This window comes from Symphodus melops (assembly GCF_947650265.1).
Source record: "Symphodus melops genome assembly, chromosome: 22".
NCBI lineage: Eukaryota > Metazoa > Chordata > Actinopteri > Labriformes > Labridae > Symphodus > Symphodus melops.
Window position 1 is genome coordinate 7,214,552 of NC_136712.1, and position 20,246 is coordinate 7,234,797.

Below are 20,246 nucleotides of genomic sequence, written 5' to 3' on the forward strand. Positions count from 1 at the left end.
GGGGAGAGAGAAGCGTTACAGGGGATAAGAGACCAGAGATGACAGCAGAGCGGGTGAAAAATGGAGGGAAATGGAGGACAGGAGATGGAGAGGGGGAGATAAGGGCATACAGTAAGGAGACGGAGGTGATAAATGGATGGGTTTTTTTAAATCAGAGTAACCTTTAGACATGGATGATGCTCTCCTGTGCTAGCTCAGCTGGTTAGCTTACAGCTGGAAGGAAAACACAATATGCAGCACACACGCCTGAAAGCAAAGATTAAACGTATTTTTGGTTTGAAATGTCGATATTTAACTCCAGAGAATGACACATGTTGACCCGTAGCCATCATATCGTTGAGAAATATGAAAGCCATTTTCTCACGACAACCCTTTTGACCTTGCATCACTTCTTCGGGGCAACTTTCCATTCACTCTCCGCTCCGGGGCCAAAATACACTCCTCACTGCCATCTTCCATGCCAGGTCCTTTTGTGCGTGTGCGCGCGTGCAGGTTAAGTGTTTTTCTCAGTAGTTTTCAGGCGGAGTGTAAAGCACCTTCGCACTTCTGTCTCGCTGAGTCATTCACTGAATTGTCTTTTGGTGGCTCAAAAAAGAGAGAGTGCAGCATCACCATCGACTCCGATTTATAGAACTGAGTGTGTTCACGTGGGTATGTCCGTCTTTACAGAGGTTAGAAAACGATCCCTTTTGGCAGCTCTTCCTCGGACCACTTCTCTTTTCCCAAAAAGTTAGCAATTCAATTTTCCAACGATGAACCAAATCAACAACCACCCAGAAAAACCTTTTTATAGATAAGAGCTTAGCACATGGCATATATATTTCCATTCCCTCTGGCTCTTTGTTAAGGCCCCTGAATTATAGTGTATTGTAAAGAGAGTACCTTTAATTAGCTCTAAAGCCTCCTTTTCCTTCATCTCTTGCGCCGAAGTCTTTCAACTTTCAAACTTCTTTGTGAGTCAGGTAAGTTTTTGATGAGTTTTATGTGGTTAAGAACCAAAAGATCCCTGAATGCAGCACTAACACTCTCTGTGTGCTCCCTCCAGCATGTAAAGTGTCCTTGGACCCCTAATATTATTATTAATAATCTTATTAGTACTCCAGGCACCTTCTGATGATCTTGGGTTACAATAGAGATGTTCAGCAGTGTTGCATACTTGGCTCTGATAAGTCAGTTAAAGCATTCTGCTACTTTATTATTGCAGACTGCGGAAAAGAAAACCAGAAAATTTGACCCCAGTCAAATTATTTTATGAAAGAAGAAGAGGAAAAAATTGAAATAATAAAATAAAATAAATGAAAATTTCGAGACAGAAATGAGCTAAAGTAAAAGAGACATTTGGTGTCTTTTAAAAAGGAAGGAGTTTGGGATGTGACAGCGTTCTCAGCTTGGTGAATGGGAAAGAAAATGCCGACAGACTGACAGTGGCGGGGCAGAAACTTCAATCGGGTGCCACTGGGATTCCTGCTGTCCTCTTCACCTTGTTTCACTTCACAAAAACATAGATTTGAGTTTTATAAAAGCTTCCTCATCCGAGATGAAGGAGGCTCCACAGCTCACTGTTGCAGAGTCAGCACTTTTCAATGTTAATGTCAATGTTAGCGCCGTGACCTAAAACTTTTGAACAAATCCATGATATTTTCAACAAATAAAATATTTTTATAAGTCCAAAAAAAAGAAAACAAATGGCAGTGTTTACGACATTGAGTATTAGATTGTAATGACTGCTGAATATGAACAGTAATTAAAGACAAGAGTCAAGTTCTACATTCATGTGTTGTCCACAGAAATCACTCATTTACTCCTTCACTTCATCATCTCTTAAATCTTTATCCTAAACATAATTTAAGGCCTCTGTATATTCTCAAAAACCTTCTGTTAATCCATTGAAACGAATGTTATCCATTCTAATGGAAGCTTGATGACATGCAATACTTTTTGTACAAAATGTTGTGTCAAAGGATTTTGTTCTCCAGTGGGTAGCCGTGTGATAGTCGGGATACCGAGCTTATTATGTTGGACTGAATCTTTTGTCACCCTGTAGTTTTATTTAGCTCTTTTTGCATTTTTCCATAGACAAGTGTTGGTCCTTCTATTCTACTTTGTCAGCTTTTGTTTTTTACTTCCTACTCCAGCTTCCTTTGATGAAGCACCCCCCCCCCCCTTCCTCCTGTTTCTGTAAATGTCACCTGTGGGAGGCCACTTAATGCTCCGCTTATTAATCAGACTTGTTTTATAAGCAGGAGATGAACACTTAAATACTTAAGCATTGTGCGGGGTACAATCACAGCAGATACAGTATTTGTCTGCACCTGGCTAACTGACTGGAGAATAGTGTGTGTGTGTGCGCCTGTGTGGCTCATCTCAGTTTGTGCCACACACACACACACACACGCTCACTCACTCCATGAGAGCAGCTCTAAACAGTTCCTTCACCTGCCTCTCTGTCTGCATTGATTGACGTCGTACATTGAGCACAAAAGTAGCAATTTAGACCGGCTAGCCTCCCATTGTGACATTGAGGCATCTTTGCCCCTCTTGTGCTCTTAATGGCTCGGTGAAGCATCTTGAGCCTCCCACAGCTCCTCTCCATTCACAGGCTCATAAAAGACGTAAACACAAAAATTGCAACAGTTAGCTGCAATTAAAAGTGAAAAGACAAATTGTGCTCTTTGTTCCACAGGGGGAGGTTTACACTTGACAGGGAAACGCTGCAAAGACGACTGGCGTTTGTGCAGACTTTTAAATATGACTGTTACGACAACATTATGTGGGAAATTTTTTTTGTGCTCTTTGTCTCCCACCGAAGTTTCTAAAAGTAACTGCACTGTCAAAAAACACAGTATATTGGCATAGCCAGCTTGGCGTACAACCTGCAGCCTACTGTTTTTGCCAAGCTCTCGTCAACGTGTCGAAGCCTGCACAATATTTTCTGTAGTGTGGCTTCCTGCTAGGTCACTCTCTCTTCTTCTACTCTTAGCTTTATCCGTCACGGCCCTCTTTCATCATTTAGCATAAGCCATTGTATTAAACAGAACCGAGATGGGCTTACTTGCTACTTTTGAGCATCAGGCTGGTGGCTAACTAGTGCCATCAAGCTGAAAGCACTTCCTGTGAGAAGTAATATTCTATTCACTTCCTGTGAGAGAGCAGTTGGCTGCTGTCAAAGTTACATAGTGCTGAAGGCAGACAACAGCGGTCCTCTGTGGAAACCGGATAGACGCTCCCTGTTAAAAATAATCACAAACAAAACACAGCCAAACACATGGACCTGAAAATGTAGACTTACTAAAATGCACCGATTAATAAAGAATATTTTCGCTATTTGATGCTGTCATCCCTTTGTTGCAGATATTCCTCGCCCTTGCAGACTCATAATGAAGTCTGACTCCGTCTTTATTCCACAAAGTTTTACTATTTACCATTCAGCTGACAGCGGAGACAGCCCATTATATAAAAATTCATACTTCAGTGACAAAACCTTCAGAAATAAAAAGATGTGGTCCAGTGGAAATTGAAAGCTGTCATGAATGGGAATGAACCGGCAGTGGACAGGTTTGCACCCCTGCTGCTGTGATTTCCTTGCCGTAGGCGCCGTGCACGGAAAGTGTGTGTCTCTGAAACCAAGTTTCGTGGAGGATTTGCGCTGTGCCAGATCTACCCATCACAACAAAGAGTACATGTGAGCATTAAAAACGGGTCCAAGACGATGGTATAACTGCACGTAAAGTAATGTTAGCTTGGATGGTGAATGATGTGAGCATGCAGAAGAGTCATTTACCTTGGATTATTTCATCTACATAAATATTTTAAATGCATGCAGAGAATTCCTGCTAGAAACGCCACGCTTCCCGCTCTATCTGACATTTAAGATCATACAATAGAAGCAGTGTCTGTATTCACACACACCTCTACTCCATATCTGCACTGTATCAACGGAATATAGCTCAACTACATTACTCTCAGAGAAAAGACTAATGAGAGAGAGAGAGCCCTGGCAAGAATTAGAGAGAGATAAAGAGATGGAGAATGGAGAGCATCGCTGCAGGAAGATGGAGGAGAAGGCTAGTCGCGGCGGCGAGGTGGTCATTTGTCTTTGAGGCTCGCTGGTGTTGGCGTCGGCGGCGTCAGCTAAACAAGGCCATCTCATTTCCTGTTGTCTGCAGGAAGCAGCTGTCTGCTAGCCCTACTCCTTCTGCTGCTACTCAGAGCCCCTGGTCATCAATCTCCTCTTTTTTAATTGGTCTGCACCACACTGCGACAGACAAAAAGACACGCACGCACACACACACACACACACACACACACACACACACACACACACACACACACACACACACACACACACACACACACACACACACACACACACACACACACACACACACACACACACATAATAGACACACACTGACAGAATATGTGCAGAGACATAAATGTGCATGTTAACAATACATGCAGTATGTTGCACAGATGCAGATATTTTCCTGCCAGCCTCTGTATCATTGATAGCCACTGTTGACAATCACACACATTCCTTTATCATCCATTGCTTAATCCATTGATTTTTCTATGCACATTCATTAAATGCCACATAGATTGAAACAGATTTTTTCTGTTTCTTATCGAGTACAGCTTCCTCTGTATCAGTGTTGTTCGTCTTTATTCTTATTTTCCTGTCATTTTGACTGTATAGAAATGTGTTTCATGAAGACAATACATACTGTGTTTACTATATCAGAAAAAGAAAATGCATCTTCACCATTAATAGAATTAATTGAAGGAAACACAGCAGCCGTACACAGTAGGGGTATTTATTGATTCAAAAATATAAAAATCAATCGATCACAGTTACAACTCAAATTGTTTAAATATTGAATTTAGGAGAGGAGCCATGAATGCTTCCGAAGTTATTTTGGAAAATAGGAAGCCGTTAGTACTGTATGTTTTGACTCAGAGTTTAAGAAAGTTTCGTATGGAGTCACACTAGGGTTGTTTTTTGGCCCAAAATTGTCTTATAAAATCAACATGGTTGTAAATGGTGTTAGTTTACATTACAAAACTGGATTCTGTTTCTCTAAGTATTTTGTAATGTTTGCTTATTCTTCCATTATTTCAGTTATTGCACCCAGTTCTGGGGCAACGTGTGACTAATTTATATAGATTTGACTAATCCTAAACCTATGTATGTGTTGCAGATGAGCAAGCAGACTCAGCCAGGGTGAATGTCAAAGATCTTTAGAAGAGTCTATCAGCTCATATGTGTTGACATTAAAATCATGAGATTGAGATTGTGGTAAAAAAAATATTACTAATGGATTCTTTCACAGTCTGTTCTGTGTATGATCGTATGTAGCAGAGAGTCACCGAAGGATGGACAGATGTTTTATATTCTAAAAGCATTGCTTTCCAAAGAAAAGGTTCTGATTATGAAGCTCATTTTTACCTGCTGCTGTAAGCATGTGGACACACACACACATGCACACGCACACAAACGACACACACACACACTCACACACACACAAACATAATTTACATAATGCATCCCTGCACCTTCCCATCACACGCCTCGTTTTCCCTCTTTTGTTCTCTTAAACAAACGCACTCATTCTACCCTCTGCCCACCACACACACACACACACGCACACGCACTCCCACACATGTGCATACGCAGTCTGCAGTCTGAAAGCCTTCAGCGTGTGTGCTGCAACATCAGGGGCAAGGCCAGGGTAGAAACAGCAGGAAGTCTGGCAGAGGCGTAGGCGGCGTGTGTGGGAAGACCATATGTATTTGAGCTGGCACTGATGAAAACACACTGCTACGCTTAATCACACACAGTATTGTCACAACAAACGAAAGAAGAGAAAGAAAGACAATATATTCACGCACATCTCTTTCTTTGTGTCTTACTCAGACACACGCTTAAAACACATTTTGTGCAGGTTTTAGACCAACTGGAATCTTAATTTTTTCCTTAAAACCTTCCTGAATAATAATTTTTAAAAAAGACACCAACGTCAACCTGTTGTGCTGCTGAGATTTGGAAAAAGCTGACATAGTGCCATCTAGTGTTCATTGTGAGAATAGCTGGAGTTAGGAACATTTACTTGAATATATACAGTATATATTTTTAAGTGACACATTTTTTAGTGTTAAAGGTTTTCAGGATCAAGCAACAGCCACAAAGAATTTGAGTCGTCCCCCCCTCCTCGCACTACATAAATCGCTCTCTTTGATTGTGTTATTCTTTAATTCACAGCTGAGCATTCTGAAAACCTCTTGAGTACATCTTCATATTCTCGACTGCGACTTCATTAATTTCACACCACTGTGGAAAGAAGTAAGTAGTGTGCATTGGAGTGTGTAATATTCCCACAGAATCAATATTGAATGAGCAGTTGGGGTAACAATTAAAAGCTGCCATTCTTGCATTTATTGTCGGGATCCATCGGAATGAAAGCTAATGTTGGTTGCACAATAAAACCCATAAAGTGTCGCCGTCCATTAAAATCCTTTTATGACTTCGAAGTCTTCCCTGAAGAGACTGGGTGTACTGTGAGTAAGAGTAATTGCATATAGATAAGTGCTTTTAAGTGTTGGCGGATGTGGTGTATTGATGTATTGACATGTGGCTGTACATTTTTTATGGCAGCCCATGAGTGTGTACTTGTGTTGCACACACACACACGCACACACACACACACACACACACACACTCACACTCACACTCACACTCACACTCACACACACACGCCTGCTCTAACTCTTTCCCTCTCAGTCAGTTTGCAGGGCCTCAGTGTGTCCTGTCCTTGGTAGTGTGACAGGTCTTTACAGAACAAGCCTTCCTCTCCGGGCGGCCACATCAGAATTCACCATAGCTGATGGGTTCGTGCCTAAAGGGAATTCTGGGAGATTTACAAAGTGCTGACTCTCCAATCGATATAAGCACACTCTTATTCTGCTGTCTTTCTTTGAATCTTTTGTCTCTATCCCGTTCCTCTTTCAGCATCATTACGCTGCAGCTGCAGATGGAGATTGATTATGGGATCCCAGCCCTTCCCATTTAAAGAAGCATTTGTTACCTTAAGGTTTAGTTTCCAGTAGGGAATTAGTTTAGAGTTTCTGCTATATGAAATCTATGTCCCTGTTTGTTCTATTTCTTTATTATCTTAAATGTATCACACATCATTTTTTTATAGAAAGCAGGTCAATCCCATTTAAAATAGAAATATCGTACCATCCTGGAATACCATTTCTAAACATACATACGGCACATGCATCCAAGCATGCGCACGTACACACATACATACATAGAGATGCATGCAGTACATGCATGCATCCATGCATGTTGAGCATATGTTTCATAATGACACCTAATTACATGCTGTCATGAGCGATCATCAGGGGTTGCTACTAAGAAGCTGGCTTCATAATGCCACTGGTGCAGCCATGTTGGATCCAGAGGTGACAGCCCACCCTAAGTGGAGCACAAGAAAAGTGATGGCAGACTCCCTCTAAATGTGAATCAAAGTATGTGTGTTTGCTTCTTTATTTGAGTATGCTTGTACCTGTATCTGACAGTGTTTTGTGATGAATTGTTGGAGCCTGTGAGACTTGTGGTGGGTGGATGCAAGTGTGAAGGTGAGGCCAGTTTGTAGCCCTCTCTTGACAACAGGTAGAGATCTTTTATTTTTATGTTCATACCTGGACTTTTACAGTTATTTATTGAAAAATGGATTGTGCTGATAAAATCAATAAAACATCTGAAAAATGGAAAATTTGAATTACAGATGCCTTACGCGATGTAGTATGTCGAGACAGCGAGATTGCAAAACAGTTTGTAGACCCTCATAATGAATACTCACAATTCAAAACTTTAACTAGCCGGATAAGTCTTCTATTTAGTCCACATACAAACATACTTGCTCTAGTATCCTTTAGATAGAGTAGTAAGGTAGCCAGTTAGAATTATGTCTTCACTCAGGGGTTTATACAGGAGCAAAGGAGCATTACTGTAATAATTGTTGTTCATAAATCAATTGGCACATGCATTAAAAACCCACTCGTATACATGCCATTTTAATGGTCCAATTCTTTGTAATTGAAGCCTTTGATCTGGACCTCCTCTGCATTTACATCTTTTTTTTTTTGTGACTGTTAACTGTGCTTGCCAGTTGGACGAGGAGCGTGTGAGAGTGCAGATAAGCAGATTATTTAAGCTCGTTCAGATTTCACACACACACCGGGGGGGGGGGGGGACGTTACCTGCTTTCCCATTGTTCATTCAAATATGCCTACTTTGACTATTTGATGCAGAGACTTCAGGCTTGTTAAAAAGACCGGGATTTTCTTTCCCCGGCTGTGTTATAATAAGAACTGCAGCCAGAGACACCACTTCTGATTTATATCACAGTAACTCAGGGTTAACTGTTGGAATGATGTCAACGCAGCCCAATGTAAAGTCAAGCTCTGTTGTAGCCTTGAGACATAAAATGAAGCTGTAGCTGTCATTCTTCAGTATGGGGGGTTTCAGGCTAACTCTGCATGTTTTTTGTGTGTGTGTGTGTGTGTGTGTGTGTGTGTGTGTGTAGGAGGTTTGGCTCACAGAATGACACTTGCATTGCCTGGAAAGATCGGGCTCTTCTAAGTTTGTGATTCATTTGCGATTGAGTCGAGTTGATTGCTTTTTGAATGGCTGTGCTGTGTGTGTGTGTGTGTGTGTGTTAGCTTGTTTGGTGTCATTTTTTATCCTCACCATCATCTTCTCCAGAAGCTCTTTCTCTCTGAGCAGTATGTCATGCCATCGGCAACATTTGGAAGATTGAGGTTGTAATGATAATGAGCTGGCAGAGATTTTTTTTTTTTGTCAAGATCCATTTGGAAATCTTTAAGCTCTTCTCTGTTTTGCCCCACGTTATTATTCCATTTGCACTTAAATCCAACTTTTACGACTCTATATTCAAATATATTCCTCTAAGTTCTCTTACTAAACACTCTCTTTAATGTGCGTTGTCTTCCTAATGGCGCCCACCCCTCTAAAATGTAAATTTGCTGACATGTCTGGGTTCACGTTGTGGCCCCCCCGACGGTGCTTTTTAGCCCAGTTACCTCGGCTAAACTTCCTTGTAACACCCATGGGCTCCATATCCTGGTGAAGGGGTCTTCAACTTGCCTCCAGATGGCCACTCTGGATAGACAAAACCATTTTACTGCCTCATCGCCGCAACATTACTCAAACGTTATCACCCCTGCCTGCAAAAAAAATAAAAAATCCATCTGCGCTCTCACGCAAACTTGAAGATCCATCATCCTGACACCCGTATTGAAACAATGGCAATAATGACAGCATGAGATGGATCCCCGAACAACACGGTGAACATTCAAACTGCCAACTTTTGTCAAAGGATCGATTTTTGGAAATGAAGTTGTCAGCACGAATTGTATTTTATTTTTATTTTTTTTATAGACAAAGTGTTTAAGTTGGGCTCTCTACATATTTAAACAGAAGCTGTATGTCTGACCTCCCTTGTTTTGCCAGCTTGACAGCTTTAATGAGGCCACAGAAGAGTTTCTCCTGCTTAACTTTCTGTCGGGGTCGAGTTTTAGTGGGAATCAATGAAGGATTTAGAAGAGGTTGAGGTGCCTAGCTCACTTGCTCTCAGACACTCACACATACTCACAAACACTTGCCCCAGCTCTTGCTGACTAATTTGGACAGATGCTGAGTAGTTTTATCTTTAGAGCTGGTGTTTTCTTGGTGTTTATACCCATTTCTTCATGTGTTTGAACATGCTCACAAGTCTTCAATTCCGACTGGTCCTCATCATTGACTACACAAAGATGGATGACACCTTTCCACCTTATCCTTTAGGGGGGGAAAAAAAAAAAAAAGTGAAGCCAAATTCCCCCAACGACAGGTGCTGACTTATTGGCGCTTGCAGCCAGAGTCTGTGCAGCACAGGGATTGGCTGAAGACGTTGAAGTAGTGGTAGCATCTGCAGAGATTCTTTTGGATGGTGCAGTCCATGGCAGAACAGGTCCTTGTGACCCTTTTCCAAGCACTTACATACTGTTATGCAAAGTTCAATAACTCGTGATATTGTTCCTCCTCTACTCTGCTAATCCGAATAAAACAGAGCTGACGAACTCTTGAAGCTAACTTCTTAGAAAGATTAGCATGAAAGCTAAGGTGGCTTGACCCATGTCCCATCTGTTAACACTGAGAAGGCGTCGCCTATCATCTATGCTGCAGCATGTCAGTCGGGAGAATATTTTTGCTTCACTTTTAGGGAGGTATCAATTCGTCCATCTTTTTTTTTTTAAACATTACAGTCTAAGTTCCAGAGTTCTTGAAGTCGTCCTTGGTTTTTTTTGCAATGCTGCAGCCTCCAAATGGCGCTGACGCCAACTTGACATTTAGCAGACACACTGTTTCCAAACAGTGGAGTCGTCCTTCTGCTTCTTACTCTTTGCTTTGTCTGGCCAAAATGAGCAACCCTGTAGCTTGACCTCTGTTTTATATTCTCTTATAAATCTCCGCTTTTCTCTTCATTTCCTCAAATAGAATATTTGTATTCACCCGTGTTTTCTCTCGCGCTCTCAATTTTAAGTTTAGGTCACATGTATTTCACAGGTCCTGCGGGTCAAAGAATTATTTTGCGAGCACTTTGATTTATTTGCGCATTTCTGTGTGCTGAACGCTTGAGGCGGTGCTCGCTCTTGCATGCGTCGCCCTGTGGTGTGTGTGTGTGTGTGTGTTAGACAAGGCCAGTGACCGGTGATTCTCTGACAAACGAGGTGTGTGTGTGTGCCTCAGCCAACCCATACATTACTGTCTGACCACAGTGACCAACCAGACACCAGCTTACTTGGGAAATTAAGAAGCATGAATACTGCAGAGGTGATCCTTTTACATCGTTTCGGACCAATAGAATGACATTTTTTACAGGTCTTGGGGGACACTTTCACCGCTGTTGTCTGGTAAAGTCTTGCCCTAATGGTACCAACTGCTCCACTGCAGCCCTTTCGGGTTTACTATCTTGCTCAAAGGCACCTTGAGAGTCGTACAGAACTTCCTAAAATCAGTTCCCACCGCAGATTTGAACCTCCCAGGCAGTCGGCGTTGGAGCCATCCATGCAAGATTACTGCGTTGCTGTTCACGGGCCTGTGTCTCATTGCTCCTGTGATCATGTTTCAAACATTTTGCTGGTGAATTAAACACTCCCATTCACAGGTGGTGTTGGTGTATGCTCGCTGTTTAACCGTTTGTTCCTCTTGACTCTTCTTCTGTTCAGGTTCATTCAGGACATCGAGATGAACATGGGGCCAGGCCAGGCCAAACAGTGCCAGCTCCGAGCCTTCCTCACCTACTACATCAACGACCTCTTCCTCAACCAGGTCCGTCAAACGACACAATATTACTCTTTTATAGCATCTGAATGGATGGGATACCGTCCCCACAGAAATCCTTTATCAAGAAAATGAGACTCATAAATAGACTATTTCTTTGTTCACAAAAATGACAGGTGAAAAATGTCTGTTCTTGTTAAACAATATATTTGGAAACGTTCATTCAATATTAATTGAAAAAATAATTAAAACAAAAAGGTCAGCCTGCATAATTGTGAGAAAATAAATTAATGTTATACTGTTCCATTCCAAGATGTCCTGAACATGGTCAGACTTAAAAAGGACAATGGCTGAGTTCTGGGACTACTGTACTTCTTAATCTTCTTCATTTAACTTTAACTAACTGCTTTCAAACATCCAAACTGATAATCCCATCGATGACCTGGGGAAACATAGATTATTTATTTTGTATTGCTATGTAGACTACCTGAAAAGGATATCTTCTTCAAACAGAATTAATCTTTGACTTTTACGACTACGAAGGTAAACCATTCGATGTAAAATTATGCTTGAAATTCTACTTAATGCAGCTGAATGTCCCTCAGGCTTAAACACGAAAAGCTGGCACATAAAAGCAAAATATCAAATTCTGCTTTTTCAGCACAGCTTCTGTACTTCTTCATTGTTCTCGCTTTGTCCCCGTGTCATGTTGTCTTGAAACTCTCAGGTTCGAACAGAGATTAACAAGGAAATCGAGGTGGTGAGCAAGGCAGCAGACCCCTTGAAGATCCTTGCCAGTGCTGATACCATGAAAGTCCTGGGAGTTCAGAGACCCCTGCTGCAGGTGAGCAACATGTTCGATCTCAAAACTCATATTATGGGAAGGATTAACATCGAAACACAAATCAGTGCGACACAAAAATGAGTCGGTCAAACTGTAGCGCACGTGCGTGCCATATGTGTGTGTGTGTAGCAGGTCCGCACCTACAACCTGGAGACACTTATATAAGACACATTAGCTGTTTGTTTGCCACTGTTTCCCCTTCGTAGCCTGATCAGTGGAGGAGGGAGACACTCTTGGATCATTATGCCCACCCTGTAGCCTATCGCTCAGGATCATAATTGCGGCTGTAAAAGGGCTATCAAGTATATCTTACATCAAACATCTTTCTGAAGAAAGCAGTGCTGTGCTTATAATGTAAAGAGAGCATGACATGGATCCATCTTTCATCATGACCGTGACGCTACATGATCACAGAAGTTGACCAAGAATAAAGCCTTGCTTTATTTGCTTTTTACTCTGTTTTCTTATTTTCGAGATGGCTGTTTGTTTATAAGAAGAGTACAAAAGGAGACCGCACACTTGCTCTCTTTTCGTGCATTTTATTGTGAGCACATCCCGTAGGTTGGTTTATAAGGCAAGTGTTAAAAATGTACGTTTGTGTGGTTCTACATGAGGCTCATTAGTTACATCTCAAGCCTTCGCCAGGCATTCAATGCTCTCACCCCCTTCGCTTCTTTGTTTAGCAAATATTAGTCTTCTTATTACTTAATTTAGGTTCATTTTCATGATTTGTAAGGGCAAAAAAAAGGCACTAAAATGTTTACTAACCCAAAGAGGTACTCAGTTGTAAAAATAATACAAAAAATGATTTGAACCAATCAGAGGAAATTGTTGCAAAGCAGCTATTTGGCTTTTTACTCACAGCAGAAGTGTTACCTTTGGGCTAAGTACTGATCATTGGTCTTTTTCGTTTTCACTGTTTGTTATTAAGTTTGGCCACTAGCTAACTTTATCCAACGACAGATTTATCATTGAGCATAACATTGATGTATTTGAGGCATTTTCATGGTGTTACATGTTCAGTTCAGACCTCTGATATGGATAGTTTTGTAACTCATCATTTGGTAACTGATTGAAATGGCGGCGCTTCTGCCTCCTCCTCCTCCGTGTCTGACTCGGTCTAAGGCTGCACTCGTCTGATTGACACTTGCTGAACAGCTCAGATTCGATCCGCGAAGCAGCCCTATATTCTTGAAAAATGACCTAAACGGTATAATTAACTGTTTATTTATCTAGGTTTTCTCAAAGTGTTAAACATTTATTTTCAGTCAGATTTTTATGGATGCTTGATGATACTCTCAACTTTGATATCATTTATGTGTTTTGAGTATTTCAAGCCAAATTTCTGGCGGGCTTTAAAGGATTAATTCACATTGACTGCCTCATTGACTACACTGCGTTTAACCACAGGCTCGTTTTGCTAATTTTGGCAGTCTTTCTTATTCAAAACGTGCTCTTGGCAGGTTGAAGATTACAGCAGTGCCAAAGTCAAGATCCAGACAGTTGGCAAGACTTTCTTATGTCTCAGCTGTCAGATATTGTGGATGTTTGGTGGAGTATGGCTCTCTGTCTCTTCAATATTGTAAAAATGTTTCTCACGCACACATATTTCTTTTGACAGGTCTGTGTGTGATGTCTGCGTGAGTGTGTTTTGTCCATGCAGTTGTCAAGGAAGGCAGTGTCCCAGAGAGGTAGTTTGTGCATATGTGTGTGAGTGTGTGTGTGTGTGTGTGTGTGTGTGTGTCTGTGTGTGTGTCTGTCGCAAACCTTGGATTTGTCAGCGTGTGTGTGTGTCTTTCTGTCAGAGCCTTCCTGTCTGTTCGCCTGGTTCTCTCACAGGGAGGGAACAGCGGTGGCAGATCATTACAGAGAGAGAGACCGTGGGCGTTTGGAGTTCAGCTGGGTTTGTTTACGGCGCGGGCCCCTCCTTAACGAGGAGTGCAGCATCTTGCTAATTATGCTGCTGTGGCTAATGAGCCTTTCTGCTGATAGTGGGGAGTGCAATAAAACACTCCTTTTGTTTGGGCTTTTTGCCTTTTTTTAATTGGGCTAAATTAAAGAGGCTCCCGCTCTTCTTCTCCTGCCATTCACACTCTCGGGTCAGAGTGGCATTTGTTTGAGTTTTTTTGTGACTTTTTTCATGCGTGTGTCTGAATTCATGCCAGTCTGTTTTGCAACCTGTGCGTGGTTGTGTTTGTCGCCTCTAATTTAGGGGCCTTCACACTGTTGTCTCGGTAAACATTCATCCTGTGTCCCTTTCATTCGAGATTTCTCTTACTCAGTGAGTGGTTTATATTTTTTAACAGTTCTTGAGAGCTTTTGATAGAGGTTTCAACACCTTGTTTTAACCAGGAAGTGTAATAAAGAACTAAAGAGCATGTTTGAGCTGGGAGCATTTTCATTCAGAAGTTCCTGGCTGGACAGTTGGTGAATACATCAATTTGGTCACTGCAATGGCTAATTAAAGATTATAGTGACAGTCCTATTTAATGGTTGAGATTTCCCAATAAAAGCGCAGATGTGGAGGTGTGTGTCCCCGTGTGTCTGCATATCTATGCACGAGTGCGAGCGTGTTTCCGTACGCACACATGTACTCCCTTTAAGTGCCATGACACCCGCCGTGCCAGGTGTGTGTTATCAGAGAGAGACACACACCGCTGGCGCCGCTCGACGAGAGAGGGAGAGGGAGAGAGAGAGAGAGAGCTCAATATTGCTACAGCACATTAACCACGCCGTCTCACACACCTTGGCTGCAGCAGCCACATGCGGGACACCGTAGGGGAGCACATTTTATAGACGCATCTGCTCGCCGCAGCCACCGAAGCACACGCTAATGTCTGCTGGAGCTCCAACTGGAGGAAGATATTAGCGTTAAGCATGTGTGGTTTTTTTTTTTTTTTTTTTTTTTTGTATGTTCCCAAAAACGAGCAGAAGAAGAAGAAGAAGCCAAGCAGAAGTGTAATCACACACATGCACCTGCGCATGTATGCATGCAAAGTGAGCAAGAGTTGTGTTGCAGGTTTTAGATAAACATTTATCAACATGAAATTCATATTATTTTTGAAAAACCTTCGCGGTACGATATGCGATAGGTCCATTTTTTCCGCTGCCCTTTTGCAGCAGTAAGGGAATATTTATGGCTGAATCTCCATAGCATTAACATTTGGAGCAGACTTGTTTTATTAACACATCTATGTTATATGAATTCTTTGACCCCTTGTCACTAATATCTCACCTCTAGAAATGGACAAAACAACTTTCGGAAACACCGCACAGTAGTCAAGACACCTTTAACATCCCATAATAAGCAATACACATGCAGCCAGGGCGTATAGGTTAATAAGTAATATCGATATGAGCCGGGATTTGCCTATCACAAGGCAGCAGCAGTGTTGAATACAGCACTCTTACATACATATATCATGTATATATATTACATAATAATGATGCGATTATGAGCCTGACACTGCCTATATATTGTCCACTATGAGCAGGAGATAAGGACAGTATACAGTTCAGAGGGAAAGGTTAATGTCCGTTCATGCGTCTGTGTGATAGCAGAGCTTGGGCTGATATGTCTTCAGACTAGAGACCAGAGCGTTCAAAAAGGAGGAAGGGCAACATACGAAGCTACAAATCATCATCCCTCCGTTTCCTTCTTTTCTGTTTTCGGCTTATTTGATATCTGCCTTTCATTCTTGCTCAAATGATCTCTTTGTTGCACTCTACCAATCCTCTATTGTGTCCTTTTGTTATTCCTGTTTTATTCTAGAATCTTCTCTCTTTTTTCCTCTCCGACTCCTTTTTAATGAACTACTACCTGAGAACACATACGTGCTGTTAGCTCTAGCAGCGTGATGCGATCTGTCCAGCTTTGGGGCTGCCGCTGATTGATTCATTTAATTAGAGTTAGATCGAGGGAGAACGGCTGAAAAAAAGGGGAGAGAGAGAGGGATGGGGAGGAGGATGGAAGAAGAAAGTATAGGAAAGGGGGATGTATGGTCACTCTGTTGGATAGCTGAGGAGATTGGCTCCATTAATCTTAGTACACCCCCCCCCCCCCCCCCCCCCCCCCCCCCCCCCCCCCCCCCCGCCTGCTGTACACGCTCACTTGGTGACACACTAACATACAAGCATACACACAAGGCGCACATGCAGCCTCACACACTCGCTTGTATTCTGCTCACAAAATCATGATTTAATTAGTCGCCTCTTTCCCGCTAACTGTCTTTGTCTGCAGACTCCAAACAATAGCTGATAACTAGTCCTTCTCTACCTGCATATGTGTGTGTGTGTGCGCTTATATTGTCCCTGTATTTGTGATTCACACACGTCCTTTGCACACACAAGTTGTCTTGGAGCCAAATAAAGACTGATTTCATCCCCACGCTGTCAGCTGCTTCGTGTACTGCAGATATATTCAGCTGCCAGTGGCCTGCTAATGATGTTGACCTTTTAAAATTTCATATTCACATGTTGCTTTGTGAGAAAGGAGAGAGGAAACAGGCAGACACACGTTAATTGCGCGCGCGCACACACACACACACACACACACACACACACACACACACACACACACACACACACACACACACACACACACACACACACACACACACACACACACACACACACACAGATCCACTTCCAGAAACTGTGATGACTCTGACCTTTTTATTTGTGATGATGTGTGTACTGTAGGCAATGTTTATCTGTAAGGGGGCTGGTTGTCTCCTGTTGATTAGCCACACACACACACACACGCACGCACACACACACTTCTCTTTATTAAGCAGCCTCTATGCAACCTGCTCACATCAACAACAACAGCAGCAATCATAACACAATACACCTGTTAGCCGCAAAAGCCGTGCCCCATGATTGGGACATAATTTGAAGTAGGAGGAAGGGAGAAAGAAAGAGGGTATTAGGGTGGGGTTGTATGCACAAAGGCACTCACACACCCACAGAGAGACACAGTGCCACAAACACAACCAGAAGCAACATTTAAAAGCTCTTCTTAGGTTTATAGGATAAAAAAGAAATCTCGAGGAAATTGCAAAGCAGCCATTTTGATTCAGCCCAAACGGGCCTGTTCTCAGTTCAATACATTGTCTAATTCCTCTTTAACGTTCAGTCTAGATGGTTTCTGGAACCCTTAACTATTCTTTCAGTCAGAAAAAAATAAATTGGGCCTAAGTATAAGTATGAACATTTTACAGCTGCTAAGTGTTATCAAAGAATAAGGCACCTCAATAAGAAAGGCTGCACACTTACTGCAGCAGTTTGGTCTTCTCTTGTGTTGAGTTTCTCCCCATGTCCTTTTCCTCCATCACTTCTTAATGTCCTCCTGCCTCGCTGCTATTACTAAAAGAGACAGCCTTTTATTCACCAAGAATCTTCCTGCTCCTCAGAGGTCAGGATGTTTTATGTGTCAGTTGAACCACGATGATGTGAAATATCTCAAACTGGTGGTGAGGTCAACCTTCATGCTCTTATCAATGATTGCTATCTCACCAATCCTCCCGCTCTTTACATGCGTCTCCTGCTATGTCGTTCTATTCTCATAAACGTATTCGAGGCAGGCAGGCTGGTTGAGCACATTTTCTTTTGGAAAGAAACACTGTGCACATCCTCTGGAAAGTGAGACTTCAACTTTGACTTTGCAGTCAGTGATTGAATCTAAATGTAGTGAAAGTAGATCCCAGTTCAGTCATACACTTGCATTTTAATGTTCTGGAGATTGACTTAATTACACTTTCAAAGATCAAGCTATTTGTTCTGAGTTGGCATCATACAGACTCTTTTTCTAAAGCTGTTAAACAGCTCATGATACTGATGAGTTCTTGTCTTTTGTTTGGACTTTGAACTTTAGTTCTGTCTCACATTCGTTTAAAATGCATGAAGGATGATTATTGTAAATGACACATCGCACGCTCTCTCTCTCTCTCTCTCTCTCTCTTTTTTATTATTAAAAAAGCTATTTGACAAATCAAAAGACCAACTTTTTCAACCTCAATGAACTCAAATCCTGATTATTTCTCAGTTGGGTTTTTGTCTTGCTCGCCGTTTGTACCGTTTCTCTTCTCAGTGCTCAAGGTGCAACTCTCCTCCTCCCGCCTTCTCCTGGTTATCTCACACAGAACACATACTCTCCTGAGGCTGGCGTCCAGCTGCCCCGAGCCTCCAACCTGCCTTGAAAATGTCTTCTTACAAAAGAGACATAACTTTGCTTTGTTCATGCCTTTTTATACATTTATATCAACAGAATAGACATATAGTTGACACTATATATGCTTTTTGTTTGTGTGTTGCCAGGGAGAGCGTTTAAATCAGAGCCGCACACCAACTACAGCCCAAGGTGGAACAGGTTCGCACCATGCAGTGCTCTGTGTGTGTGTGTGTGTGTGTGTGTCTGTGTCTGTGTGTGTAACAAGACATAATCTTTGCCTTTAGATGAGTGAGTTCGAGAGAGAGACAGAAGTTGAAATGTCAGCTCCACCACAAACATGCCCTTTGGTTCCAAGGAGAGAAGGTTTTGGCTGTGGGCGCCTGATAAAAGTTACAGCAGGAATATTTCAGAAGCAAGTTAGTGCTCTGAATTTGCAAATGAGGATCCTGTGTGTAGCTCTGAGCGCACACACACACACACACACACACACACACACACACACACACACACACACACACACTGTTGTTTTTGTGTGTTCGCTGGTGGGTCTGCGTTTATGTCTGTGTGTGAGTGGTAACACAAAAGCTCCATACGGGCCTAATGGGGCACAAAGCAGAGGATAGACCCAACACAGAAATCAGATACATTTTCATTTCTCTTTCATTCACACACTGAAACAAGGTAAGGCCTAACCAATGATCATACATTAATAATTCATACAAAGAGAATAAAAGATGATATGAACTGGACCTTATGTTTACCAAAAGGCAAACAAACAAAGAAAAAACCCGACGGAGTGACTAGTGAAATAGACTTAGTGGTTGATGTGGGACGAATGGCAGAGCGGAACGCCGGTGTGATTCATAGGATTAGCATATGCAGAAGCGCCGCGTCTCACTCTGCATTTGTTTTGTTTTGTTTTTCTGCGTGGGTGTGGAGAGGGTGGGTATAATGTGAAAGCCCATCTGCAATCAGCCAAGTGTGATATTGCTCCTCATCTCTCAATTAGAACCCTTACTATCCCTGCATTAAGCTTTGCATTAGAAGCCTTAATGGCGGAGGTGAAAGTGAAGATGTGTGCTCATAATGACTCGATGTGATCCACCCAGAAGCTATGTTTACATCTGTTTACCTCCTAGTAGCATTTCCTGCGTTGAACATCAAAGCGAAACCTTTTTATTTGCTTCCACATCATCTCACTTCTATCAGTCCAAAATGGCTCTTTTCATGATACCAAGCTAAAATGACATCTTGGATTAAATGAGCAAAACAAGTAAAAATAGCGATCTTGTTTGACAAATAAATGTGTAATATAATGTCTTGATTAGAGGTGACAGCGGTGCAGTGCATACAATACACTATTGCCAGACCTATTTTGGATATTTCCATAAAAATGTTTTGAAAAATTCAGCTATTTCCGATATAATGAAATGACAGTAACCCTTTCCAAATGTTGATTGTGCACTAATTTTGCACCAGTCGAGATATACTAAGAAGGCTGTGTACTCACGAGACTAACCAAAAATGTTTGACATTATTTTACTCTTCACAGCAAAACAGACCGAAGATTTGCTGCGACGCTCTGCTACATGTTCTGCTGACAGTGCTGGAAGTATTGTAAATGGTCGGGCTGCCCCCTGCTGGACAAAATGTGTAATATACCGTTTCTGAACAACCTGAGTTGTTGTTTTCTGCATCATTTGTTCAGCCCGAAAAGTTTTCATATCGTAATGTGTTAGAAAATATAAATAAAAAAGATATTGTCAGATAGACAGAGATTATGTCAAATGTTTATTATTGTTGTTGTTATTATTATTATTAAATACATTTGTTCAGTTTAAATTCAGTTGAAATCTACCTCAATTGTTTTTGGATTTTTC

At 41.8% G+C, this 20,246-nt stretch overlaps 1 protein-coding gene across 1 annotated transcript in view; it reads left to right on the plus strand.

Moving 5' to 3' along the window:
• Positions 1 to 20,246, plus strand: part of exoc4 (exocyst complex component 4) — a 93,247-nt gene that overhangs the window by 41,700 nt on the left and 31,301 nt on the right. The window contains exons 12-13 of the mRNA XM_079335176.1: positions 11,296 to 11,398; positions 12,078 to 12,194. Of these exons, the coding sequence (XP_079191302.1) occupies positions 11,296 to 11,398; positions 12,078 to 12,194 (220 nt within the window). The remainder of the gene's footprint in view (positions 1 to 11,295; positions 11,399 to 12,077; positions 12,195 to 20,246) is intronic.